Source organism: Melanostigma gelatinosum (assembly GCF_949748355.1).
Source record: "Melanostigma gelatinosum genome assembly, chromosome: 20".
NCBI lineage: Eukaryota > Metazoa > Chordata > Actinopteri > Perciformes > Zoarcidae > Melanostigma > Melanostigma gelatinosum.
The window spans coordinates 2,061,001-2,088,187 of record NC_136653.1 but is presented as its reverse complement, the minus strand read 5'-3'; the positions used below and the strand labels follow the sequence as shown (position 1 = coordinate 2,088,187).

General features: G+C 40.9%; 1 protein-coding gene across 1 annotated transcript in view; it reads right to left on the bottom strand.

Moving 5' to 3' along the window:
• Positions 1-2,341: 2,341 nt before the first annotated feature.
• cubn (cubilin (intrinsic factor-cobalamin receptor)) overlaps positions 2,342-27,187 on the bottom strand; it is a gene marked incomplete at both ends in the record, with an annotated part of 74,257 nt that continues 49,411 nt past the window's right edge. The window contains 24 exons of the mRNA XM_079292131.1: positions 2,342-2,449; positions 5,358-5,593; positions 7,125-7,290; positions 8,122-8,303; positions 8,544-8,688; positions 9,001-9,209; positions 10,557-10,719; positions 11,064-11,263; positions 12,575-12,792; positions 13,465-13,594; positions 13,917-14,102; positions 14,232-14,387; positions 14,746-14,902; positions 15,972-16,159; positions 18,793-19,018; positions 19,569-19,690; positions 19,798-19,947; positions 21,257-21,460; positions 22,042-22,213; positions 23,547-23,731; positions 25,010-25,150; positions 25,600-25,809; positions 26,201-26,379; positions 26,881-27,055. Of these exons, the coding sequence (XP_079148257.1) occupies positions 2,342-2,449; positions 5,358-5,593; positions 7,125-7,290; positions 8,122-8,303; positions 8,544-8,688; positions 9,001-9,209; positions 10,557-10,719; positions 11,064-11,263; positions 12,575-12,792; positions 13,465-13,594; positions 13,917-14,102; positions 14,232-14,387; positions 14,746-14,902; positions 15,972-16,159; positions 18,793-19,018; positions 19,569-19,690; positions 19,798-19,947; positions 21,257-21,460; positions 22,042-22,213; positions 23,547-23,731; positions 25,010-25,150; positions 25,600-25,809; positions 26,201-26,379; positions 26,881-27,055 (4,208 nt within the window). The remainder of the gene's footprint in view (positions 2,450-5,357; positions 5,594-7,124; positions 7,291-8,121; positions 8,304-8,543; positions 8,689-9,000; positions 9,210-10,556; positions 10,720-11,063; positions 11,264-12,574; positions 12,793-13,464; positions 13,595-13,916; positions 14,103-14,231; positions 14,388-14,745; positions 14,903-15,971; positions 16,160-18,792; positions 19,019-19,568; positions 19,691-19,797; positions 19,948-21,256; positions 21,461-22,041; positions 22,214-23,546; positions 23,732-25,009; positions 25,151-25,599; positions 25,810-26,200; positions 26,380-26,880; positions 27,056-27,187) is intronic.

The following is a 27,187-nucleotide window of genomic DNA, read 5'->3' as shown; positions in this document are numbered from 1 at the left end:
ATTGTTTGCTGGTTTTCATGACGAAAAACGCATCTAATCCATTGAAATATGCAGCAGCTCTACAGTCCGTCTCCCCCTCTGTGTGTGTGAGTAAAATGGCGGCTCTGAGAGAATGAATGAGAAAATGCCAGCCATTCAGTCACCTAGACCAATGAATTTAGACATGGGGGTTTGCCAAGCTGCTCTTTTGAAATATTGTAGGGGGCGCTATGAAGGCAATTTAAAATGGAAAAGCCAAAAACCCATGTAAAATATGCCTTTCCGTGTCCTATGACACATGTACAAAGTTCCATGACGTTTTGAGCATTCCAAGCAACTTGACCATCAGCTTATTTTTCATGGCGAATGATGCGTTACCACGGCAATAGCGTTCAACGAAAACTCACAATATTCACGATGAAGCATCTTCAATGTCTTAAGGCTTTTCTTACCAAATGTGAGACTGATCTGGTCAACTGTCTAGGAGGAGTAAATAAAAGTATAAAATATGACATTTCCTTTTGCCAATAGGTGGCGCTATGAGTTATTAAAAATGTTGCGATTGATGTATGCTCAAACTTGAAGGAGCATCATGCATATGTAATTTTTTGCAGATTGAATAACGTACCTTGGAGTTATAACAACTTTATTGTTCATGCCGAATGAGGCAAAATGGCCGTCTCGCCACGTCAAGGTTCTTCGATGAAAACTCACGAATTTCATAACTGGTCATCACAAAGGTCTGAAGAGCATCCTGACCAAATTTGAGGTCGATCCCATTAATTCTGTAGGCGGTATTATGTATGAGTCATTGTCTGGAATTATTGAGAAAATACTTTTTATTACACCTCAAATATTCATTTATTAGATATTTTCTCGATTCAAAACATTTACTTTGAAATATTTCCGAATTGGTACATTAAAATGTCTAATTTTCAGAATGGGCGGAGTCAACAATGTCCTCAACACATACATATCAGTCATTGTCTGGAATTATTGAGGAAATACTTTTTAGAACACTTTAATATTCAGTTGTTGGATATTTTCTTGGTACAAATGTATGACTTTTACTTTAAAATATCTCTTAATTGGTACAGTAAAAATGTCTGTTCTGTATTTAAACGTTTCGCTCAAAATTAGGCTTTTTTGTTGAAATAATGAATGCTCTAACTAATACTGCGACAACTACTACTACTGCTAATATTTCTAGTATTACCACTACTACTACAACTTTTGCTGTTGCTACTATTACTACTACTGCTACTGCTATTACTGCTACCATAAATATTATTACTACCACTACTGCTATTACTACCACTACCACTACTATTATTACTGATACCACAACTGCTAATACTGCTATTCCTGCTACTACCAGTACTAATAACCAGTACTTATACTACTACAGCTATTAGTACTGCTGATACTACTACTTCTACTACTTCTTCTAATTACAAATACTTCGACGACAACTTCTACTACTACTGCTACTACAAATATCACTACTGCTACAACTAGTACTTATTCAAATGCTACTCATACTTATACTGCGAATAATACTTATACTACTACTACAACAAATATCACTACTGCTGGAATTCTTTTAAGCTACAGAAACCGTTCGAATATCAAAATGTTCAGCTCTTTCAGGAGAGGGGTGACATAACTTCATATTTGTAATCTTTCAACTGTTTGAATTATTCAGCTTTTTGCAATTTTTTTTAAATTGGATATCTATTTTCAGCAATGTTTTTGAGATTCATTTCAGCTTTCAGCATTCCAACGCATTTTCAGCAGGAAATGCTTTTTCTAGTTGAATTAATTCTACTGTTTTAAATGAACACAGTCTTTATTGCCACCTACCTACTACCTACTGCCACCCACTGGCATGGAAGAGTATTTATAACTTGGCCAGCCACTATGTTGCAGGCTCAGACGCTCAACAATGGCAAATTATTTGCAGCAACTAAATAATGTTTTTTTGGACCGATTAAGTGAAATTGGACATTTTTCCACGGCACACCTGACGATCTCTCACGGCACACTGGTTGAAAATCACTGTATCATTCCCATGATCAAATGTATCTCTCTAATAGAATTATAGGTTATAAAAATGCTTGTCTGTCCAAAAAGATTGGTAAAGTCTAGCGCACCAGCAGGTCAGTGGTTTAAATGTAATAAAACTAAACTGAACATCTGAAATGACAAATGACAAATCATGTAAGTGTTAGGTCAATATAGATTTATTATTATTATCATGACATTAGTTTGGTTAAAAAATAAATGCGAGGCAGGTTTAAAACATGATTAGGAAATGAGTCAGCAACTGTCTGCATGTGTGTGAGTCTTGAAGGGCATTCTTTCAGCTGCTCCATGTGAGTCTGAAACCTGAAGGTCGGCTGGCATACTGGGCTTGGAAAACAATGTAGACTTGATGGGAAGAGGCTGTGAACGGAGCAATGTTGGTTTCCTGCACAAACAACACAGAGAGCAGAAACAAATAACATCCTTGTATATTCAAACGCAGACATAGTCCTTACTGACTATTTTTCTAAAACTACTGCTACGTTCTAGGGATTCTGTCCACAGAAAGATGCTAGAGGGGCTTTTATTTTGAAACAGGAACAGTAAGTGTTGATACAAATTATTATGAACTTTTTCATGTCTTTGACATGTTATACAAATAAACTCATTGAAACTGTACTCATGCTGTTGGTATGTCGTCTCTAGAACAGACCTGACGGTGAGACCCGGTTGTAAGGCCTGGTGGGGATTCAAATTAGGCCCAACGGGCTATTTAACTAACATTGCCTCACATATAGCCTCCTTCATGCTGGAATATTGGTATTCACCAATATTCCATGTTGAGCAGCAGAAACCCCTTTTTTTTGCATTTCTTCCCACACATGTGCAACACACGTCAAATCAGCGCTGAATCAGACAAAAGATGTTGATGAAACTGTGGTGTTACACACTGTACCCGAATCAGATTCCATCAGCTTAGCTGTGTAGTCAGTAAATGAGCAATATACGTGATTTGGAGCATTTCTATTGCTTCTAAAATTGACTAACGGTTCTAAAGATCTTGCTGGTTTCATGTGACAGATGCACTTGATAACTGTAGACGCAAAGTAGCTGCAGAGTGCTTAAATCATAATGACAGGATTATACTGTATACCCCCTTTGATCACGATGTAGGTTACAATGGCAGAGTGGCTGCTGGTTGATACCACAGGAATGAAGCAAACTTCAGCCAAAATATGGGATATTCATTCATTGACGATCAAAGACTTCTCTTTTTCCTGCTGATTTTCATCTGTTAGCCTTCATTAAGTGTGTTTGTAGTTAAAGGTATGATTATATAAGTTAAGTTATGAAGTACAGATTGTGTTTTACACTGGACCACTCAACTTTCCTCAGAATGAGTGAGGGCAGATCATTGCGGGTGCTTGCTGTTCCCATTTGTCACAGCAAAATAAAGAAAATACCGGACCTGGTGTTTCACAACAAACGGGGACGGATCTAGAGGGAAGTGGAAGCTCCCGAGAAACCTGAAGGACTTTCTCATCAACACACAGTCAGAAATTCTCCAATACGGCACAGAGACAGCGAGTCATGGGACTCATTGGTTAAACAGATACGAAAAATCAACATGAAAAAGTGTAGTTTATTCTGTCTCTTCTCCAGTATAAAACCTTTGCACCGTTTTATTTCATTCATTGTCCACGCTGGATCTTCTTTGTTTCAAGTAGTAAACAGAAACATGGAGCTTAATCTATGTTATGGTCATAATGTGGGAGCAGGGTCATCCCTTAGTCAGAGGATAAAGAGGACACTTAACCCCAAATTGCTCCCGCAGGCTGGTCCTGCGTGTATGAATTGGTATGAATGGGGAGATAGTCCTGATGGGCAGGTGGCATCTTGCATGCCAGCTCCTATCATCAGTGTATGAATGGGTGTGAATGGGTGAATGATGACATGTAGTGTTAAAGCGTAGTGAGTGGTCGGAAGACGAGAACAGCGCTATACAAGTACAGTCCATTTACCATTTTTACCATAATGTACCCTGCAATAGCATAGGAAGCCATTACAAATAATTGTGGTTCCTATCTGGTTATCCTGGTATCTCCTCGAGCATCGTAACAAAAACGATTCAATTTAAAATATACTTATTTCATTAAATGTCATTATTGCTTCTTATCTCCATTATATTGTGATTGTAAAATAAATCAGAAAATTGTGTACGTAATAGACCATGTCTGTTATGATAAAAAGTAAATATGAAGAGTATCAACATGTTGCAGTGTCCTTTGATCATTCCAGTTTAGATGTAGATGAAACATTATGTCAGTCATGTTCCTGTAAAATAAAATGTATTTTTGTCTGATTGTATTCTCTTCATCAGGCTACACAAAGCAGGACTAGTTCAACCACACTGTTTGAATATTTACGTTCGGACAGACAGCAGGAGTTGTAGTAGTTTCAACAGCATGGTTTTCTGATGTACTGACTCCAGACCAGCTTTCACAACAGCAGCCTGCACTGTTGATTTGACTGTAAATATTAGCTGCTGCTAGCACTCTTTTAACGTTCGGGGCCATTCACATGCTGACTAAAAACACCAGCTCTGATAACAACACACACAGAGGGAGAGAGAGACAGGTAGACATTACTGCTCTATATCTTCTTTACATACTGTAGATAGTCGTTTGAGATATTAATGTTCTGAAGGACATAAATATTCCACTAAAACGCTATTTGTGTGGGACCAGTATTACCAGGGGACCTCACGGAATTTACAAATCACACCTCCTCGTCTTTTTCACACAGGACAAATAAAGTCTGCATCTTCCTTTTGTTATTTTACTGACATTATCCTCCGGATATTATGTCAAGGCTCTGGGACACATCTGCTTCCATTAATAATATTATACGATATCATATATATATATTTGATAATATAATATCACATCATAAAAGCTTATTTATGTTTATATATCATTCATAAAGACCTCTATGCCATGTAATGAGATGGTCCTCCTGAATTTGCACACAAGATGCTGTCAAAACTTTCATTTAGAATCGTTGCTAACCAGAATTCTCGACCAGGAAAAAGGCAGAAAAAAAGGCACGGAGAAAATGAAAACCTTGCTGAAGAAAACCCCCGACCCAAATCACTGTGATTTCCACGGGACTTAAATTATCATGTGACATCTTTAAAATATGGCAGAATTATGGATGTGGCAGATTCGTACAGGATTAAGATCACAGACGACCTCTGTAATTATGACAGATTACTAGAGGTCACCAGTCCTGTGCATATAGGGCTTACGTTTGCATTACAAGGGAAGAAGTGACTGCTTTCTTGGGTTACGTACCACTCCGCAGTAAGGTCCGGCAGGCAGTGAGGAGGTATCTGGGCCATCATACAACTTCAAGAAGTTGTTCTGGCAATCTCCAGGGTCATCAATGCTGATCTGGGCAAATGTGATGGTCACCACACGACCTCTGGGTGCCATGATGCCCCATTCACAGTGGGTACTGTTCGGATAGGTGCCTGGGTAGTTGGGGCTTGAGAATGAGCCATGGTCTCCATACAGAGTACCACCGCAACCTAGTACACAATTATGTAAACAAAAGATGCTTCAGCTTAAAGACAAACAGGATAAGCAAACAGAAAGTCAGGAACCATTTATACTGATCCCAGGCCGCATCATTACAAGCAATAATAACCATGGAAAAAAACGCGACTATACACCTGCCATCCCATCAATACATGTTCCATAACCTCAAATAACCTGTTATGTTGTGTAAGTCTCATTTTTAAAATGCAACAACTAAATCTAACCACACTGCTAATCATAAAACCAGATTTGATTTTGGAGAATGCTGCCATAACACGGCGATGACAGTGAAGTGCGATTGATCAATCAGCAGTCTAACTGTTGTGCAGTGGCAGACGAGGACGGATGAGACAATGCTGATGTTATCAAGGTGTTCTCATCTTGGACTTTGACTGCAGATTGTGCCGAGTAAAGAGAAAGCTTGAGTTTGTGTGTGGTGTGGAATTGGAAAAACACTGGTGATTGCAAGTAGATAGGGTCTAACAAAAGACACGATGGTATTGCACCATAAGAAATGTGGGATCCTGTATGTTTGGAGCTAGGATGATACTAGGGACAGAAAGTCTGGACATTTTTGACATTTTGGTTTTGGCTGCCTCAAATTTGACCATTCATAGAAAAGAAGAAACAAATCTCACAAAATCACTTTATAATATTGTTTTTGAAAGGTGCTATTCAATAAAGTTATTTGTATTATTATTATCGAGGTAAGTTATGAAGGGAGTTCCACAGAGGAGAAGTTCAACAGTTCTAACAAACATGGGATTTCTGCATTATTTGAATGTATGAGATGAAAGCCTCATGTTTTGTGGTTTTGTAACATACCATAGTGGGACCTGACCCATCCACACAATAGATTTCACTCACCATCTTAAGTTGAAGATGTATAATTTCGTCTTGGTATTTATGGAGCAAGCAGTATTGGTTCTTCAAGTTCTGGGCAGAGGCCACTCGGGCTCTTTGAGTCTAATTGTGTCAGCCATGAATAAAGTGCCATGTTGGCAATGCTATGGGCCTATGCTGCTGAATCCTGTAGCACCTTAAATACATTTGTTTTTTTCATATCCCTATTTTGAACCCAGGGGGGAGAGGGTATCATCAGGATCTTGATGGTTCCTTCCCCCAGGAAGTGAACTGTTTGTTTTGTTTTTTGTAAACATTCTTTCAATTGGCCTTTAAAGGGGGATCGTGCACTCTCTACCCTCATCCTGGTCCTGATGAAGTGAAGCTGGGCAACTGACCTGTTGTTAATTAGCCGGTCAAGTGCGTGTGCCTGAACCAGGCCGTCACCATTGTATTTTTGTTGTATATCTGTGTGTGCAGGTGGGTGGGAGGGGCTTTAGAGTGTTGTATTCTGCCCTGTTGGTGTTTTTGTATATATTATAAATCTGGAAACTAAGAATTGTTATGCATGAATTAGTGACAGCAACTGTTTTAGTCGTTGGTTGGAATGGAAACCTTTAAGCTCTTGATGTTTCATGGAACCTGGTTTGACATCATTTGAAACAGTTTAGCTCTGACCGTGAGGGGAGGATGTCCATGTGGCCTCAAAGCCATCACGGGCCATGGAGAAGTCACTCTTGAAGCGTAAGTAGAGCAGGTTGGATTTTGGGAAGATGGGGCTGGGCAAGGTGTTGCCGCAGAACCGACCAATCAGTGGTGAGTCCGCTGTACTGCCATTACGGATCTGAGAGACAACAGAGTGCTGGGATTTACTGACACATCCCCAAGACAGAAGGGTCAGACAGACTACTGCCAGCTCACATTTCATGTACATGGACATTCCTGTCCACATACATTTGGCCGTGTGGTGGAGATAGAAACAGCTCATTTATAGACATTTTGCAAATTCGATTTTTCAACACCCGCAAGTGACTCTCGTGACTTTCCCCTTTTATACTTTGTTTTTGCACCATCAAAGCTCTCTGGTGTTCCACAGAAGAAGAAGGCTGGAAAGAGTAGGACCTGTTGCTGCCCCATATTCACATTTCACCACCAAACTTGCACGTATGAACTCACTCTGAAGGATCCTCCATTATTCTGACATGCCAGATGGATTTGCTACACATAGCTATCTGAGAGCTGATTGGTCCGTGCTCTGGTTTACCGGTCACAAACACAATACTTGCCTGACAAGATCGATTTTTGTATCCAGATATTTTTATCCAGCTGCCGTGCAAGGTAACCCTTCAATAATGTTGTCAGACACTTATTATAACAATCTGAGCAAAAACAAGCACAGCTACTGTTACACTGACACTGCACAATTACCCTTGCAGATTGTTTATGGCTGCCAGTTACATTGTTCTCCCTTAATGACAGAACTATTTCAAAAATTGTTGTCCCCCATTAGTCACATTAGTCAAAAACATGGGAAAATGGGGTCCAGGTTGAGAACCACCAAAGTTACAACTAAAACGAGTTGATGATTGTATATGTGATTGTTGTAAAATAAGTTGATATGGCAAATATACTTATTTTATCTAAATATGTCTCTGTATGTTTGTAGTTGTTTTACCTCCAGGTAGTCAAATTGACAGTGGCTTTCGGTCTCCACGTCAAAATTGTTAAAGAAGAAGGAGATGGAGCTGTTCTGTGGGGCCCTTAGGATGACGGTGCAGTCCATGTTGTGGGGGTAGATGTCAGGCCAGCCTGGACTCTTCAGGTAGCCGTATTCCTGTTCATAGGTCCGGCTACAGCCTGGAAATCACCACCAGCACATTTAGAGCAAGTTCCCTCAGTACCCATCATGCGCATCATCTCAAAACCTGTTGTGCACTTTTCATTGGGACTTTTTTTCGGATCTATTTAATATACATCCTCTTTTTTTAAACCAAACTTGCACATGTAAGTGAAATACACACATTTGAAGCCCTAAGTTGTTTGAGGTAACGAAGTAGAACTGCCTCTACTTGGCGTAGGTTTACAACAGGTACGTACTGGCGATCTGATAGGTGAAACTCAGGCCATTTCCTGTCATGAAGGTGTCAGATTTGAAGTGCACAAGGATTGTTCTGCTGTAGCTGTAGAAGTCTGGTGGATGGCCATCTGATGCACAGAACTTATGTGACTGCCCATAGTCTCCCTGGAAACACAAGAGTCACCTCATTCAGAATAAATATGACAATATCATAACTACAGGAGGTTTTTTTTTGATACATTTGATAATTCTCATCTCTCTACAGTGATTAAAAGTAGTTTCAAACCTGTTCAAAGGAACTCTGGTCAGTTTAGTTTGGTTTCTTTGGTGTAAAAGCTGTCACTCAGACTAAACTAAACGAGTCCCACCTGTAAGGTTGTCTGAGTCTCACTTGCAAGCAGATGGTACTATTTGTTGTAGTGTGAAAAGCTAAGCTAAGCACCCACGTTTTAAGACCCATACATATATAACACTCACTATAGGCCAGTCTTTCATCTCCAGGTAGTTTGTGGAGCAGCTCTGGCTAGGCTGAAGGACGAAGGTCTGGACTGAAATCTGGATGGATTCCTGGGCTGGAGCATCCAGGACCCAGCGGCAGTTGGTGTAAGGAGGATAGGCATTGGGGAAGGAAGGCGAAACCAGGGTCTGTATGGTGGTGGTGGCATTTAGATTGCCGCCGCAGACCACTGAGGGAAGGCAGACACATCGAGAGGTTTGACAAATGTGCTAAATTAAAAGTATAGCAGCAACATGTATGTCAAAAAAACCATCAGACAGACTTACTGTGGGATTGTGTCTGAGCTGATATGTTGTAAGTTGATAGGAAACTTTTTACAGTTATTAAACGTTCATGTATAAAACTAAATGAAATGAGAGAGATGCCACAAGGCAGCAGATGAAGGATCCTCTCACTCAGCTCTACAACAAACAGCAACAATAACTGCTTCCCAACAGCAGCACAGAGGTCTGCTCACTGGCACAACAATCATTTGCTGATTGACATGTTCAAAAGGGCCCTACATTTAGTTGCACCTGTGTAGAGGTTTAATTATTCAAGACAAATGGAATGATGCTGAACAGAGCAAACGCAACTTTCAAATGAATGACCAGGCTGTTTCCCTCTAGGAGAAAACAGCGACCCAGGCCACCACGTTTACAACTTGTATTTCCAGCTGTTCATTGCCATTCAGAGAGCTATGACCTGTTATTTCACCCGTCCTCACTGAATGAGACTTTCAGCAGTTCAAGTAGGAAGACATTTTCAGCCTGATACTTCATCACACTGAGGCTCCACTTTTCAATCGTATCCAATTATTTTACTGGGATCTGTTCACAGGCTTTCGTACTATCCAAGGATCATCTTGGTAGAGGAATATCTAAACCACCTTAATTCAATTTCAATTCAATTCAATTCATTTTGTACAGTCCAAAATCACAATTTACAAATTTGCCTCAGAGGGATTTACAATCTGTTCAACATATGAAATCCTCTGTCACAAGATCATTCTAATTCAACTGATCAGGTTTTATTCATTGATTCATATCAAACTCTTTAGTGCTGGCTGTTCTGCAGCTGAGTAGTGCATATGATTCTTCAAATATGGAAGAATTAAAAAGACTACGTTCATTTGTGTTAAGTTGAATTGAACAAACAATTCAACTCATTTAACCTTTGGCGCTGGTTATCAGCGACACCCCAGGATACTTAAACAAAATGCTAATTGGTTTAAGAGAGGAGAAAGCAAGAGCAAAGAGAGTAAAACTACCAATAACACCATGAAACTATCACATTTTATTTAATGATGTATTACTAATATTAGCGTTGTTATTGTAAGAGGATCCAACATGTAAACTAAGACTGGACTTTGAGGCAGCTGCAGATGGGTATGGGTGAACACAGTCATTTGGGGGTTAAGCATTGGTTTTAAGTTTTTAACAGTTTATATAATATACATAATATTATATTTTCATTAACATTATTTCTGTAGCAAGTAGAATGCAGAGTAGCGATGAGAGATTAGAAAGTGTCTTACATGGCATAGCACTGTAGGTAGCATTGAAGCCTCGTCTCTGTACTGAGCTATCAGTGACGAAGTGAATCGTCAGGAAGTTTCCACTGGATACAAAATAAGCAGGGAGGAAGTTTCCACAAAATGTCCCAACCAGAGGGAAGTTCACGTTGTCACCGTCATACACCTGATAGAAATACACATAACGTTAAAAAAAGAAAATAGCATTTTGTCATCCAATTACGGACAAAGAAGTGTTGTCCTACAGTACGTTATTATTACGAGTAGGACAAAAAAAAAAAAAGAGTCTTTGAATATTACACTCATTGATGCAGATTTGCATCAATACGGAATAAAATCCACAACTGCAGTTGATATAAGGTAATACAGATCAAATGATCTTTAGGTGTTTATCGTTAGGTCACACTAGCAACACAAAAATGACAGCATTATGCAGTATCATCAGGAATGATGTTTTGATGAAAGAAAATGTATATCTGCATTCATATTTCAATGGCTGGGGTTCTTTACTTTGACGTAGTCGTAGCGACAAGTAGAGGAGCTCTCAAGGTCAAAGGAGTTGAACGTCAGGTTGATAGCACTGTTGACTGGCATCTCAATGGTCCACAGGCAGTCCATCCTGGGCTCATAGCGCCCATCCAGGTTTGGGTCTGGAGAACCAAACATGCCCATGGGCATGGACAGATAGCCACCACATCCCTGTGCAGGACCTGCAGGCAATTCAGAAACAAACACTGAGCCAGTCCTTCAAACCAATACTGTGTTCCACGATAGACAACTGCAGACCAGCATCTTCAAGGAGAAAAAACATCATGTCTGGGAGGTTCAAAGTATTACTGTGCAAATCCACAATACAACAAATATGCAGACAGGGCAGATGGTGAGCCCTTGGTCGTTGAATATATGTATAATATATAACATAACTAAGTACTCAATGCCTCAACTTTTCCAATGATCTAAGGATAACTCACTTCAAACATATTATTCTAACAACCTTTGCTCCACTATTTGCAGAGATGGGACTTCCCATACTGTATGACTATTTGGACTGGGGTGCTGGGGTTTCCACACATAATGACATATAATTATGCAATTTTATTTTCAAAAACAACATTTATTTTTAGGTTAACTCTTATGTGTTGTTTGTAGGCTACAGGAGAATTAATTCAACACAAATAAAACTGTGTATAGTACTATTACACTATGTCACAATTGATTGTTTTATTCAAATATTTAGGTGCATTCAGTTACATGGAGCCTACATGTTACAATAATGACACTACTGACAAACCTGTGGGTAAAGAAATGGTATTTTAAGGACTTGGTTCTTAAACTGACCGTGCCCATAATGACTCTGTTTACATGATTATTCACAGAGAGTCTAAATGGAGAAGTTGTGCCTTAACTCTGACATCTAAGAGAAGGCTGACAGTCTATAGCTTCACAATAAATAAGCCTTACAGCTTCAGTGTTTTATCTTGAGTTTTGCTTTGTTTGTTTTTTGTCCAATAAAGCCAACCTATGCCTTCAAACCGAGGTCGCTCTCACCCACACAGGTAAATGGTCAAATGGACTGTACTTGTATCGTGCTTTTCTAAATCTCTAGACATTTCCACAGCCCCCTCATTGCAATCCATTCGGAAGAAACCACGTTAGGTTAGGGTTCGGCAACATAGCTACCATGAATAAATAACAACTGCCCTTAGAGGACTTTCTGATGTTATGTAAAAAGCGTAACAATGTTATGTAACAGGTATAAACTCAAAGTATGGACACAGGTCCACATTAAAAAAACAACAACTCAACATGCAATGCAGTTTAAAGAAACGTGCAACATCAATGCTTTTTTTCCTCGGGATGGGACTGCTCATTGACATCGTTACAGTTGGGCAGAGTAAACCTTGTAAACATCGAGCAAGAATGCCTCCGGAGTTGGTTTGATTTCAATTCATCTTGAATGCTTTGTGGATACTTTTACGCTTAACTTTTTTCAGATCACAAATTCAGTAACATTGACCTACCGAGTGTCTCACTGTAAACAGCCCTCCAGCCAATCCCATTCACTGAGGCATCTGTCCTAAATACAATGAACAGCTGGTTGGTGGAGGAGCGCAGATTAGGTGGGAGCACTGACCCACAGAATTTCCCCAATAAGGGTGCCAAGGTGTCCTGTCCATCATACACTGCCACAGAGTCATAGCGGCAGGAAGAAGATGCCTCCAGGTGGAACGTGTTAAACCTTTGGAGAGAGAAAGGGAGAGCATTAAAGGCTGAAATTACTTCAGAGCTCGTTGTCTAGAGTTTGTAAAGCTATTTTGCACCAACATCCTGATTCACAGTCACACAGCTACAGATTACTGGATGGACCCAAGTACAGTCACCAGTTTGTACTGTGGCCACAACGAACCTCAGTCCACTGGGCTCCAACACGAAGGCTTTGGTTTTCTCAGAAAAGTTCCATTAAAACATGAAAACTTCAACAAAAAACATTTTTGATAATTTTCCTAGTTGACTCAGCTTTGTTTTCCTCAAGTAATAACAAGGTTGCATTCAATTAGATGTAGTAATGTTTTTATGACAAGGACTAATGCAATCATATTATCATATTATCATAATTGTTAAATATAAGAGTAATAATTTCACACTACAGTGTGTTCCTTTAGTCCTCTCTCTTCCTCTATTTGTCTGTTAGTGCCAATATAGTATCTAGTTTACGTATACTAGAGTGAAATGACCTGCGAAACATGTCTTTCAATTTTAGAAAAAAAGTCAGTAAGCATTTTTTTAAATATTACTTAAAAAACTTGAATCATGGCCTGTAAAATAAATATTTCATCACACTGAAAGGAATTACTGTGAAATCCCCCTTTCTCAAATACATATTCATTTTCCCTCTTCAGTGTGGTCTTACTTGAGATCCACCACTCTGTCAGCTAGGACCACGATGTGGTAGGTACAGTTGATGTTGTGGTGGTAGTTGGTCATGGAGAGTGCTGGACTGCTCACTGTACCCATTGTGCTGTTGTAGAAACCACCACATGCTGTAGACACACACACACACACACACACACACACACACACACACACACACACCTAAATTGTGGCTTGTGTTGGACATGGTTTTCCCCTGACCGTGACCGAACTACATGGCATGGCAGTGACCCTCCTGCGCCATGTACTGTAGTGGGATCAGACTTGGGGCAAGCTGCAGTGGTGAAATTCCATGAATCAATCCTTCAACTTGAACAATATACTTTGGAAAGATTCCTTTGTCCGTAGTCCTTACATTCTAACCTTGATTTTGTCAGATGGATTCATCGGCTCATTAGAGTAAAGCAATTCTTTCTCCTCTTCATTACTTACGGATGGCTCTGTATTCTGCCATGAAGCCACTGTCAGTGATCACAGAGTCAGAGTAGAAGTGGAGTAGCATGGGGCCAAAGCTGGAGAACGGCCCCAGGATGCTGCTACCACACAGAGTGGCAATAGCAGGGCCACTAGTAGCCAGGCTGTAGATCTTCAGCCCATCATACAGACAAGTGGAGTGTGCTAGATAAGAGACATGACAGGCCACATAATCATACAATAGCTGGTTGGTTATCAAACATCACAGAGAACTAAATATTCATTTTCAAAGACATCTGCAGGTGGTTCCTGTCTGTATGTTGCTAATGCTACACTTGCCTTCTACTTGGAAGACCTGGAAAGTGAGGACGACCACAGTCTGTTCTCCAGCGTCTATGTTGTAGGTGCAGTTGGAGTGGTTAGGGTAGTCGGCTGGATAATTCGGAGAAACCACACGACCACTGAGAGCGGTGAAGTTTGCTCCGCACCCTAATGAACAAGACATCAGACCGCATACCTCAGTCCAACACTAAAGTTCACGACTTCTGAGTTAAAACTTGTGTTTTATGAGCGCTGGGATTGAAAACTATTTATTACTGTTCCGAAAATGCAAATAAATCACAGATGGAAAATCCAGATTTTACGAGTGAAACTGGATTTTCTAGACAAAAGGATTTTATTAGTAACATGTCTTCTGCTCTCTCATGTGACAGAAACATAATTCACAACAAACAGGTATTTCACATTCAAGGCTGCTGTGTTTTAGATTCAAACACTGTCGCAGTTAGTCAGTCAGTCAGTATGGCATTTTAACACAGTGAAGCTGTGTTGGCTGCTTGGTTCTTACTGGTGCTGAAGGAGGCTGAGAAACCTCTGCCAGGGGCTTCAGTGCTCTGAAATCTGCTTGTGATGATGTTATATGGAGCAATGATGGGGCCCGGGGCCACCGAGCCACAGCCTGTTGACAGCAGAGCCTCAGTATTTTGGGTCTGACCTGACCACACCTGCAGGGAAATGCATTCTGATTCAGAAAGTGTTGTCAAATGGAACATTGTTTTAAATATACACACTGAACACATCTGAACGATTTATTAAGTAACTTTGCACACTTTTGTAGGAATCTATATAGGTTTGGCAATGTAGGAGGTAGACACACTGTCACGGTCACTTGTCATTTGTCATACTGACTGGTTGCAGAATGTCAACAAGGCGGGTCTTATCTAATATCAGCTTGTCAGAGGCAGATCATAGACTTTAAATAAGAAGTGAACGTAGTTGCAATGACGTCAACCATTGGTGGACTACTGTTTTGAAACCTTAAGTTTGGCATTTTGGTGTTTGTCTTCTTGGTTTTTGGGCATCACCATCTGTTTTTTGCACCAAGATGTGACAGCGGAGCTAAGTACAACTAAACGCTGATTAAGACTTTCAGAAGACCAAATGTTACAATTAACTTTCACAGGAAATCACACTGGGAAGGCAGTGTAAGACAAAAATACGGAAAACTCCCTGATCAGACAATGTTGTGTTAGCGACCATTCAATCACTGTGTAGCCCCGCCCTAAAGCATCCCCTGCTTTATGGTCTGTGTGACTCTAAATGGACCATCATGTACTAAATGGACATCATGCTGTATTGAAGAAGACTTGAAACTAGAGATTGAGACATAAACTCATGTTCACAATGTTCTCTCAAAGACTTCTATTCAATCAGACTCTTTTTGAAACAAGAAGGGTCGCCGCCTGATGAACCGAAGGATGGGTGCTACACTTCCACCACAACAGAAGGGAGAGAGACTTCATTCTCTGCTCAGGTAGACATTACTTTATAATTTACCTTCACATAGATAATAGCTGTTTGCTGCTATATTAATGCTCTGAATATTTGGCAAAGAGAACCTTTAAGTTAATGTTTGCTTAAGTGCAGCCTGAATAACAGCAATTATATTTTCTCTATTGAGCAGATGATGTGCCCATTGTTAGGAAAGTGCTGCAGTCTGTAATTCTTCTCTCTCGTAGCCCTTGAACTAACCCATCCTTTATACACCTTTCTGTTGTAGTTCAGTGCTGGTACCTTTATGTAGCTGCTCTGGCAGGTCCCAGTGCTGTCTGGAATCTGGAAATCAGTGTTGAATCTCATCTCCAGGTGGTTCCCCTCGTGAGCAATGATCCGCCAGGAACACTCCACATTGGCTGGGAAATTCTGGGGATAGTTTGGAGACTTGATTGTTCCCATCTCAGCATGAATCACCCCTCCACAGCCTGGCCAAAAAAATGTGAGTGTACAGTTATTATACACATCATTATGAGCAAAATATTGAGAACACTGATACCAGTGGAGTGAATGAGTTTCCTTTCATGTGGTTGCTGGTCTTATTCTTAGGGATTGAAAATTCCTTTGCCAGAAGAAGAGTGTGGACTGTTTCAGTACAGAGTTTGTGGGCCTATGTCTAATGGGGAACTGAATGGATTTGAACAAAACAACGTAATGTAATCATCAACATGGGATTAAATGACTTTGTCTTGATATCTAGCTGTTATACGGCAAGAAGAAATCTGCGATGAAATTGTCTATTGTTATTAAATGTTGGATATCTCTCTCTCTCACACACACACACACTTTTAATATCCTTTGTGCTCTTTGCAGGCATGTCTTGTCACCAGTGTCACTGATGCTCAGCAGATGGGTGCCAATGATGTTTTCATCATTCGCTGTAGAGCCCTCCTGTCCTGTGCCATGAACATCCCATGCCAGTTTGTCATGTTTTGTAAAGATGCTTTGTATTGCTGCTCTGCAAAAGTTAACAAGAACATGACAGGGTAATTTTACCTTCTTAAGATTCCTTAAGAAATACAGCCGTTTCTGAGCTTTCTTCACCAGGATAGAGATGTGTGAGGACCACGTCAGGTTGTTTGTGATGCTGATTCCCAGGAACCCCCAGGAATCAGTTTCATGGGAGAGATTGTGTTGAAGGCTGAGCTGAAATCGGCAAACTACAGTCTGAGGTAGGTGTTATTTTCCAGATGAGTGAGGGCTGAGTGGAGAGCAGTGGAGACTCCATCCTCTGTGGATCTGTTGGCCCTGTATGCAAACTGGTGAGGGTCCAGGCTGAATGGGATGTTGTTTTTAATGTGCTGGTTTCTCAAAGCACTTCATCAGAACGGGGGTAGTCACAGGGTGGCAGCCATTTAGACTGGACACTGCAGACGTTTTAGGTACAGGAACGATGGTGGCTGTCTTGAAGCTGGTGGGAACTCTCTCCTGTGACAGTGATATGTTGAAAATACCAGTGATGACATCAGTTAGCTGGTTGCTACATGTTCGTAGTACACTACCAGGATGTTATCAGGCCCAGCAGCCTTTAATTCAATTAAATTAATTAAATGACTCATATTCACCCTCATCAGGGTGATGGGTACTGACATTGGGCGGTCCTGTGGAGGCGGAGCAGACTTGCCAGCTGAGTCTTTGTTGAGGAGATCAAAGTGAGCATAAAGGTGTTCAACTCATCTGCCAACGTGGCCTCACACATGGGTTTTATATCCTGTGACATTGTGGATCTCCTGCCTCATATCTTGTTGTTGGTGTTGAGGTCTCTCACTAGTCTCTCTTGACTCCTCTTTGAATCCTTGATTCCAGCTTTCAGTCTTGCTCTGGCGATGCTGTATGCTTCCTCGTCACCTGACCGAAAGACAGCTATTTTGACTTTGGATAGTGCCATCACCTCTCCATTCATCCAGGCTTTCTGCTTGGGGAATGATGTCATTGTCTTTGGGATCACCACGTCATCAACATATTTGCTGATATATGATGTCACTGTTGATGTATATTCCTCCAGATTGATGGTGTTTTCTTTGGTGGCAATATCCCTGAACATGTGCCAGTTTGTATATTGAACAGTCCTTTTGATCTTCATCTGTCCACACTGTTTTTTTCTGTTGGTTTGGCCCGTTTATTCAGCTGGGTGTAAGTAGGCAGCAGAAGCAGAAAATGATGTTCTTATTGTCAAAGTTTGGGGTGGGGGAGGGCTTCACCAGCTATAATAAAAATACCATCAGTTTGCTTTTTGTTTTTTCTTAATTCTCTGGGCAGATAAAATGGCCGACATCCTAGCATAAAAAAATTCAACATCACGGAAACATTGTCCATCAACATTGACTATGTTTGAGCATGAAGCATTATTGCTCGAAATTGTTACTGGAGTCTTGCGTTCTGTCAGTGTGGTATACAGTCAGCCCATCAAGTGCAATAGCTTGATCCAGAATGCTATGATAAAGCCAGGTTTCTGTAAAGTTGTGGGCACAAGTCTGCTTCCGATTATATTTGGTTCAACCGGTCTGGTTGCAAGATTTTATGGGTGGTGATTATGGATCCGCTGCACTTAATCCAATTCCTCCATTATTCCTTTGTTGATGTTGATGAGTGTATTTTTGTCACAGATGTAGGGAAGTCTATGGGAGGGCTACCGGCCGCCACATCTGTATGCGCCGCTGTATGTGATTGTAATGTCGCTCGAGGAGTACTAGGTGCAGTTTAACACATACACACAACAACACAATGCCTTATTCAAACACCTCGGCAGCAGAGCACAGAAGGTGAACTGGCACCTCTCTCTAATACATAAAGGTGAGCTGCCCCTTATGTTCAGTGTTTGGCCTCATCACAGGAGACAGTCTCACAAAGTATTCAGTTTTATTCAGGAACAAAGTCCCCATGATGCAGTTCCTAAAATGTTATGAAATACGGTATGATTACATTGTCCCTGAGATGAGAAAAGCATGAGACAGCAAAGTTTTGATGCAAAGGTGAACTCCTCATTGTATGTATTTCTATCACAGCTAATGCGTTCAATACAGAGCATGTGCAGCATGTTCATTTAGTGAGTGAAACCCACCTGAGGAATCAGCAGACCAGGAGGCCACAAAGCCTCCTCTGGATACACTATGGTCAGCCAGGAAGACTACAGCAAGCTTGTTTGATCCTGACTGTATGGTTCCTGGGGAGGTGGTGCCACAGTACTGGCCAATAACAGGGGATCCAGGGGATCCTCCATTGAAGATGGTGACAGAGTCCCAGCCACATTGAGAGTGGGGCTCCAGGTTGAAGTAGCTGAAGGTTAGCTGGGGTAAGACAGTGGAGTGGAAACAAAATGTAGGTGGCTACTTATCAGCACTTATTTAACAACTTCAGCCATATCTAACAGTGATCTCAACCTCACCAACTACAAAAAACAGCAACACACTGATCCTTTTGAATTCCACTGGAGCTGATTAATGTCGAAGAGCTAAAGGTACGACTGGGAAGTCGAAAGTGGCAGGAAGCACAGTGGAAGCTTCCATCAACCAAAATTAGACTCACAGTGGGAATCTACCGTTGCAGTGTAAACCTCCAACACGCAAAATAGCTCTCCTCAATTAGACATGGTACATGTGTGCTACCTATCTTAATTGTGTCTTAGTTTGTTTTGTTCCATCACTGTCATATTTAGTTTAATATTTTTGAGCTCTTCTGTTGTTGCGTGCTGGTGGTTGGTCCCTCAGCGTAAGAGCATTTAAATAAGACTCTATGAATACAGAGGTAACAGCATCGTGATGAAAGCAAACAGGCTCACTGCTAATCCATTCCATTTTTTGAGTTCAGTCAATGCACCAGGTCATGGTGCAGACTTACCGTAATAGTGTGGCCCATTGGCGCCTCTAGCAGCCAAGCACAGCGACTGGGGCTGGGGTATATGTTGGGGTAGTTAGGACTGGATATCAGCCCTCCTTCACCAGTCTGCAAGCCTCCACACTCTGCAAAGAGAGAATGATCCATATTAGGATTTTGATGGTAACATTATGACTGCTCGATTCGACAAATACTATATGCCATAATGAAGTATATCCTATGTCTGTCTTACCAGAGAACAAGTACTTGGCCTTGAAGCCCAGGTCTCCCTCGAAGGCGTCAGACTTGAAATGGACCCAGAGCTCAGGGGTAAAGACCACAATGGGAATGTTAGGGGTGGTCTGCCCACAAAACTTGGCCAGCAGCTCCCCATCGGAGTCACCTGAGGGAGGGGGTAGAAAGTTTAACGGAAGGAAATCCATCCATTTTCTTCCTTGACCTGCTTTCTTGTGCAGACTTGTGACAGTAATATGTGCAGAGACAACCATAAGATTTCTAATCAACCTGATGGACAATTTAGACAGACACTGGTGATTCCAGAGCGTACCCACACAGACACGAGAGCATAATGGCCAGAGCGGCTTTCAAAGCCAGCCCCTGTGTGCTGTGAGCAGACTGAGCTATCCAGTGAGCCACTGTGCTGCCCACAATACATGATTATTATTCAGATGTACTAAGGGACTTATGCGGGTGACACAGTCCGCACTCACTGAGAAGTTTGCCATGCCGATTTTTTGTACATCAAAATATTTCAAATTTCTCCCAAAATTGTCAGTTTGGACAGAATCATTACTGCAATTTACTTCTTCCAAAAAAGTGTAACATGGTAAGAATATTGGTTTGCGAAGAGAAATCATGTGCTCCGCACTGCATTCCACACAAAGACTCAAAACCACAATATTCTGTTTTTGTCTAAACTTTTGACGAGCTCATGTCATCCATCATTAACAAAACGTAGGTTAAGGATTGTAATAATAAAGGACAGCCACGTTGGGCCTTCTCTGGAGCTCTGTCAGCACAGTTAAGGTCATTTAATTCGTGCTTTACTCTTCCTAAAAGCCCTAAAAGTACGATCAAAAATGGGTAGTTTTTCATGTTATGTTGTACCATAAGAACATGTTATATATATATATAATTTATATTTCTTTACAACGGTAAGGCTTCATGTTCTGGGCAGCAAAAGCGTTTTTGTTTAACAGTTGAGCAAGAATAGAGGGTCACCAATTATTTGTCCTTTGGTTTTATAAATACCCACATCAATTTAAATGAAAATGATCACAGTAATCTCAATTATCGTTTGTATTAGACAATAGGGTATGCACTTACATCATTTATATATGTGATGACACCAAACCCCACTACTAAGTGCAAACAAAAAACATGTGGCTGCTTTTGAAGGGAGACTTGAGGGGGAAAAACACCTGAAGATATTCAAGCTTAAAAATAAGTAGGATTCAGGAAAAAGTCAAACTTGATATTTCTCAGCCTGTTCAGACTTTAGTGATTCAAGAGAGTGGAGAGTGATAAGCTCAACTGTTAAATACCGTATCTGAAACCTATGGCTAACATTGCAGACACTACAGTATAAATATAGCTTTTTCTAGTCGATGATTCTGAAACCCCAGATCTGAAATGTATGCGTAGTAACCTTCCTCAGTGCATAGAGCCAACGCTCTCAGTGTGGCACTCACCTAAGCGGAGCTGGAGGTAGTCTGACTCACAGGTCTGGTGGTTCTCCAGGTGCAGGTCTTCTATCAGCACCACAATAGAGGAGTTTATGTGCTGTGGGTTCCGGATAAGCCACTCACAGTTGAGGTTGTTGCTGTAGTTGGACAGTAGGTATCCAGGGGAAGTGAAGTTCCCGCCCACTGGGTTGTTCAGGATTCCACCACACTCTAACAAAACCGCAGATGCACATTGAGAGGCACAGACACACTCACAAGATATAAACACAAACACCACAAAATAAAGCTGTTGATGACAATGAGAGTAGTGTAAATATTAGAAACGCCTCTCTGTATTACACAATCCAATTCAACAGCAGCACAAACAACATCCTCGGGCTGTGGTATACGACTGCATTATATACTCCTTATAATTTGGCCACTGACTAACTATTTGGGAGGTCTAAAAACGAATAAACTCAGATACTGATTACACTGGGTTGCTTTGACATATAGTGAATCGGGAAAAATATTTAGAATACATGAAGTGTATTTATATAAAATAATTCAATTATAAAACAGCTGTAACTTTGTGATTCTGTCTCGGCCAGTAGAGAAGACGGCCCACCACTGTTTAAACGGAGAGCTTGTCTATTTTATAGACCTGTATTGGGTCTTACCTCACGGATCTATGCTGTGCAGAGCACCACTTCTTGTGGGAACTGGAAACTGCTTAACTTCTGACAATACAACCTGAAAACCTCTCCATATATTATATACAATCTTAGGAGGATAAAATAGGAGTATCTAACCTGCAGGCTCCTCAGAGGAGTAAGAAGCCATGAAGCCCCCATTGGACACAGAAGCATCAGTATGGAACACAATGGTCATGGTGTTGCCGGAGGAGCGCACCTGTGTGCCGGCTGGTACTGTCCCACAGAATCTCTGCAGGCGAGGGGCATCGACCACCAACCCGTTCAGTATCTAGAAAACATAGAAGTTATCAAGTAACCATGGGAGTTTTGGGTCTCGAGTGTGGGCTTATAGCAGGAGGGTAACAGAACCTTAAAACTTGGTCGGTAACATTGTAGAAACCTGCAGAGTACAATAGATGTTTTCAAGTGATCCAACATAAAAAGCAAGCCCAGTCTTGGAATCAGGTAGGTAGGTAGACTGGTAGACAGACAGGTAGGTAGGTAGACTGGTAGACAGACAGGTAGGTAGGTAGACGGGTCGGTAGGGAGGTAGACAGACAGGTAAGTAGACATAGTGGCAGACAGGAAGGTTAGACTGGCAGGGAGACAGGTAGGTTTGTAGACGGACAGGCAGGTAGAGCGATAGGTAGTTAGACAGGTAGGCCGTCCGCTCACTTTATTTGGGCTAAATGAAATGCAACAAATATATTTCTAAAATACATTACCGAGCTTTAGGATGCAGTTTTGAGTTTAAACAGTCAAAATAAAGTAAGACACGAATAAGTATCCAATGAAGGTAATCTGGTTTACATTTACCATTCCATCACCAGCAGTTTATCAGATTGGTTTTTTTTGGAAATTAGGCCTTGAATTATGTACTATGTCAAACTATGGCTAGAAATATTAACACGAATCTGACCACTTTAAAACAGCCATATAACTTTGTTTGTTATGCATTATCAGGTAATTCATTCATTCTTAGTTCATATTTCATTGGACCTACTCACCTTAATGACAAAAAACATTTTCCCACACACACTGACCATTATCTGACCATTTCCATAATTTGGCTTTTGAAATAATTTGTCCATTTCGTTGTGCTGCTGATTCCTCTGCCAGCACAAAAAAAACACATTTGAGGTAAACTAAATGAATTAATTAGCATGAAAACATTTAACAAATGACAACTACATTGTGGTTAAGTATGGGAATGTAAATGAGGAGCTGTCATGGTCTTGGGATTTGTTTCGTTTATTTCTTGTTTTATTTTGAGGTTCTCTGCCTGTGTTTGGTTTAACTTCCTGTCCATGTCTTTGTCCTGCCTCTTTTACACCACATCTGTGTGTCATGAGTTGATTATCCTTGTGTGTATGTAGATCAGTGTATTTTCCTGTCTCACTGTCAGGTCGTCTGCTTTTGTTTGCCGATGTCTACGTTCCTGCATTTGTCCCTCATGTTCCTTCTTGGATGTCCTGTCCCTGGATTGTCCTGTTTGGTTCTTTTTCACGTGTTCTATTATTTGCGCTGTCTGCTTCCTTCCTTTGTTTCATGTCCGTTTTCCCTTTTGTACCAGCTTTTGTTGTTAAAGCTGGCTTTCTGTTCAATTCAACCAAAGGACTTACATCAACGTAGTCAAATGCACAGGAAGTACCAGAATCTTCCAGCCGCAGGTCATTGATGGTGAGTGTGACCCGGCGGCCTGGTGACACCACCAGCTCCCAGCGACACACCCGGCTGTGTGGGTACAAGTTGGGGTAATTGGGGGAGGAGATAGTCCCTGAGGGGGCATTCAGCTCTCCTCCACAGACTGCCATTGGAGAGGAAAAGTTAAACAAAGAGAGACTTTCAACATGAAAAATAACAATTCATGAACGAATAAATACATGTATTTCCTTGAGCAAATATTGGGCCATTTAATGTAACATACTGAAGGTAAGTTCATGTTGATAAAATGTCCAAAACATTTTTAAAAAGAATGACAGTGAATGCTCTAAATGGTAAATTGACTAGTTTTCTGACCACTGAAAGCCCACCTGCATTAACATGCAGGTGTAAATGTTCATACCAAGTTAATTGGTTTCTTAGCTTGTGCAAGTGGTAACTGTGAAAGAAAAACTCCAGGAACCCCCTAAAAAATTGTTCAACAGTATATTGTGCAGTTCACTCCATTTATCTCGAGAGCGATGTACATTTTGAGTGTTTCTCAAAGTCAACAATCCTTCCTTGGGAGGACGGCTCCTTCCAAGTTGAGTTATACAGTGGCAAGGCATGACTCCTTTCCTGGCATTCAGAGAGAACTAATTGGGAACTATAAAGCCTTAATTCATGGAGTTCGATGTGAAAATATTCTGGTTCTAAACGTTGCTTTCCCCGCTGTGTCTCTCTGCCGTTGCTGGCATCTTTGCTGGGTTGTCTTACTTAACTATTCAGTCACTCAGTAAAGACGTATACGAACTACAAGATCTGATTTTAAAGTTTCTGAGTGACGATTTAGTAACTGGAATGGCAATGTATCACCTCAAATTTGTTCAAAAACTTATTTTGGCAAACTGCTGAGGTGAAACTACTGAAAGTGAACTGGCAAACTTTCAAAATTGGGGGAATGTGTCACTCTTCTTTTCACGTCTCTTCCTCGTCTCCTCCGCTCGTATCTCTCGTGAGCGATACTTAGACTCGAGGAGAGGAGGTAAGGAAATGAATCAAGGAGAAACGTTAGCATATTGAAAAGCAACCTCAGTCCTCAGAAGAATACAAAAGTTCCTAGAAATTGGAACAGTCCTAAGGTAGGATTCGATGACGTAGAATCCTTGAAATTCAGCCGTTAAAGGATCCTAACTTGACTTTGAGAAACACTTAAACACTTTGGTCAGCAGCTTGACAGACTGAGGCCAGTCAAGTAGCAAGTTATGGGAACTTAGTACACCCAACACAGTTTCATTATTAACAAATACGGCTGGAACAAACCTTCAGTGAAAGATTGACATGAGTTTCAGAAGCAGCTGGACGTGGGCGGCATGTGTAAATATCATGTAGTTTGTGACAGATCGTGACAAATAGTCTAATAATCTTTTGAAAATGATTGTACCATCAATGCTGGCTTCGAACGTCAGACTGAAGCCGGCTGCATTTCCACTGGTGTCACTAACAAACCTGACATAGGCAAAACTGTCAGATGTGTCCATGGAAGCCGGAGGGTCACTGCCGCAGTGTCGGCCCAATAGGCGCCCTACACACACAGTACAACACGGGATGTAAATGATAGCGGGTCAATGACTAGGACTTCTTGTTATGTCAGTGTCAAGTAATATTACTTTTACCTCTGTAGTCCTTTCTTCCCTCCATTTACGCCTTTTTCATGTCATTCTCATAAATAATATTAAAACTGGGAACTGAAAACTGGGAAAATAAATGCACACCATGATTGGTGCTACCGGCTGAATGGGAAGTTAACTTCAATGACTCACTTCATTTTGAGTTTTTAAGATAATGCATATTTGCCACAGACAGCCAATTACCATGCAGATGGTATGAGTGAAACATTTCCAACTTGTACAGCTGCATCTTTGTGAAGCAACAGACAATCATGTCATTATAGTTGTTTTAAATAGATGGCATACTCTGATGGTGGCACTGACAACATAAAAGAGGAGCAAACCGATCCACGCATTTTCTCACCTGAGGCATTGTACTCTCTGATCTCCACATAGTCAGCAGAGCATCCTGTAGTGGTCTGCAGGCTGAAGTTCCCATAGCTAAGGGTGAGGTAGTGCCCTGTGGGCCCCTCCAGGTACCACTCACAACTGGAGCTGTCAGGATAGTTGGATCCCGGGAAGCCAGGGCTGTGGATCGTACCCCTCTGACCTATGTAGGTACCTCCACATGTTGCTGTCAGGGATTGGAGATATACAATTTGTTAGGCACATTTTTCTTTTAAAATTCTGTAATGACTACGTCATTTTCACTGCATCTCAATGTTTCCGATGTTTTAAAAAGAGGAACATTTGTACAAATTAAAATCTGTTAAACCTCCCATGTAGGATTTGAAAAGTTTCCTCTCTTTGACACCACAGTATCACAAACACTTGTGCTGCGATGATCATTGAAGTGATGTATTCTCAAACATAACAAAGTCTGAAATTAACATTGAGTGTATGTGTTTTGTGTGTTTTTGTACTTATATAGGATAGAGTATGATTTGAGCTTGTTAGATCTGTGCCAACTTCTACATAATTAGAACTAGATCAATATCCGAACACCAAGCGCTAGATTTGCCTACCTATGGAGTACTTTGCCTTGAAGCCTTTGTGCGTGACGCTGGTGTCAGTGCGAAACCTGAGCAGCATGGAGGAACCTGTTGAATGTTGGGTAGATGGTCGGGTGTTTCCACAGAGGCGGGAGATTAAGCCGTTGTTGGTAGTTGAGCCGTCACGCAGCTCCAAGTAGTCATATACACATCTGGGAAAAACATGAATGGAAGGCCATGATCCCCCATTGTCAGAAAATGATGAATTGGAAGGAAAACAAATTGTATAATCATTGTTTTTAAATGTCTCAGTAAAATATTCCCCTATTGAAAGTTCAGGTTGAAGGATAGCCTTTCTCGAACAATATCTGACTTATTTTAGGTCTCCAAACCGTCAAGACCCCAGCAGCCACAGAGTTGTCAAGTTGTCACATGTATGTAAGTATATTTTATTTAAGGGCTTGAACTCAAATCAAAATGATGCAAATTGTATGAAAGGGGTTGAGGAGAACAAATTAATTTCATTGCATCCATTAATAAATGAATGTTAATAAATGAATGAATAATTTCATCAGACTTGAGAAAAGCACAGCAAATAGAAAAGGCAGTTGAGTCTCCAGATACAGTACACTAATACATACTGCACTAAACACATGTAAAATCAATGTAAAGCTAACCAAAAAGCAGCCTGAAGAGAAAGTAGTAGCTCTTACCCGTCTGTGGGCTCAATGTAGAATTCTTCCTCAAAGTCAATTTGGACAGCTTCTCCATTAGGCACAGCTATGACCCAGATACAGTCACTGTTCTGGGGGTAGTTCTGGGGATAGTTCGGTGAAGTGATGTACCCTGGAGTATCATTATCATTTAGCCCAATGAAGCCTCCACATGCTGCAGAAAGAGAGAGAGAATGTCAATATGCAATTGACCGGCATTAATAAAGGCATGTCCATATCACCCGATCCTTGATAGCGAATATAATAATTATCTTTACATCCCAACAGCAACAAATAAATCAAATGC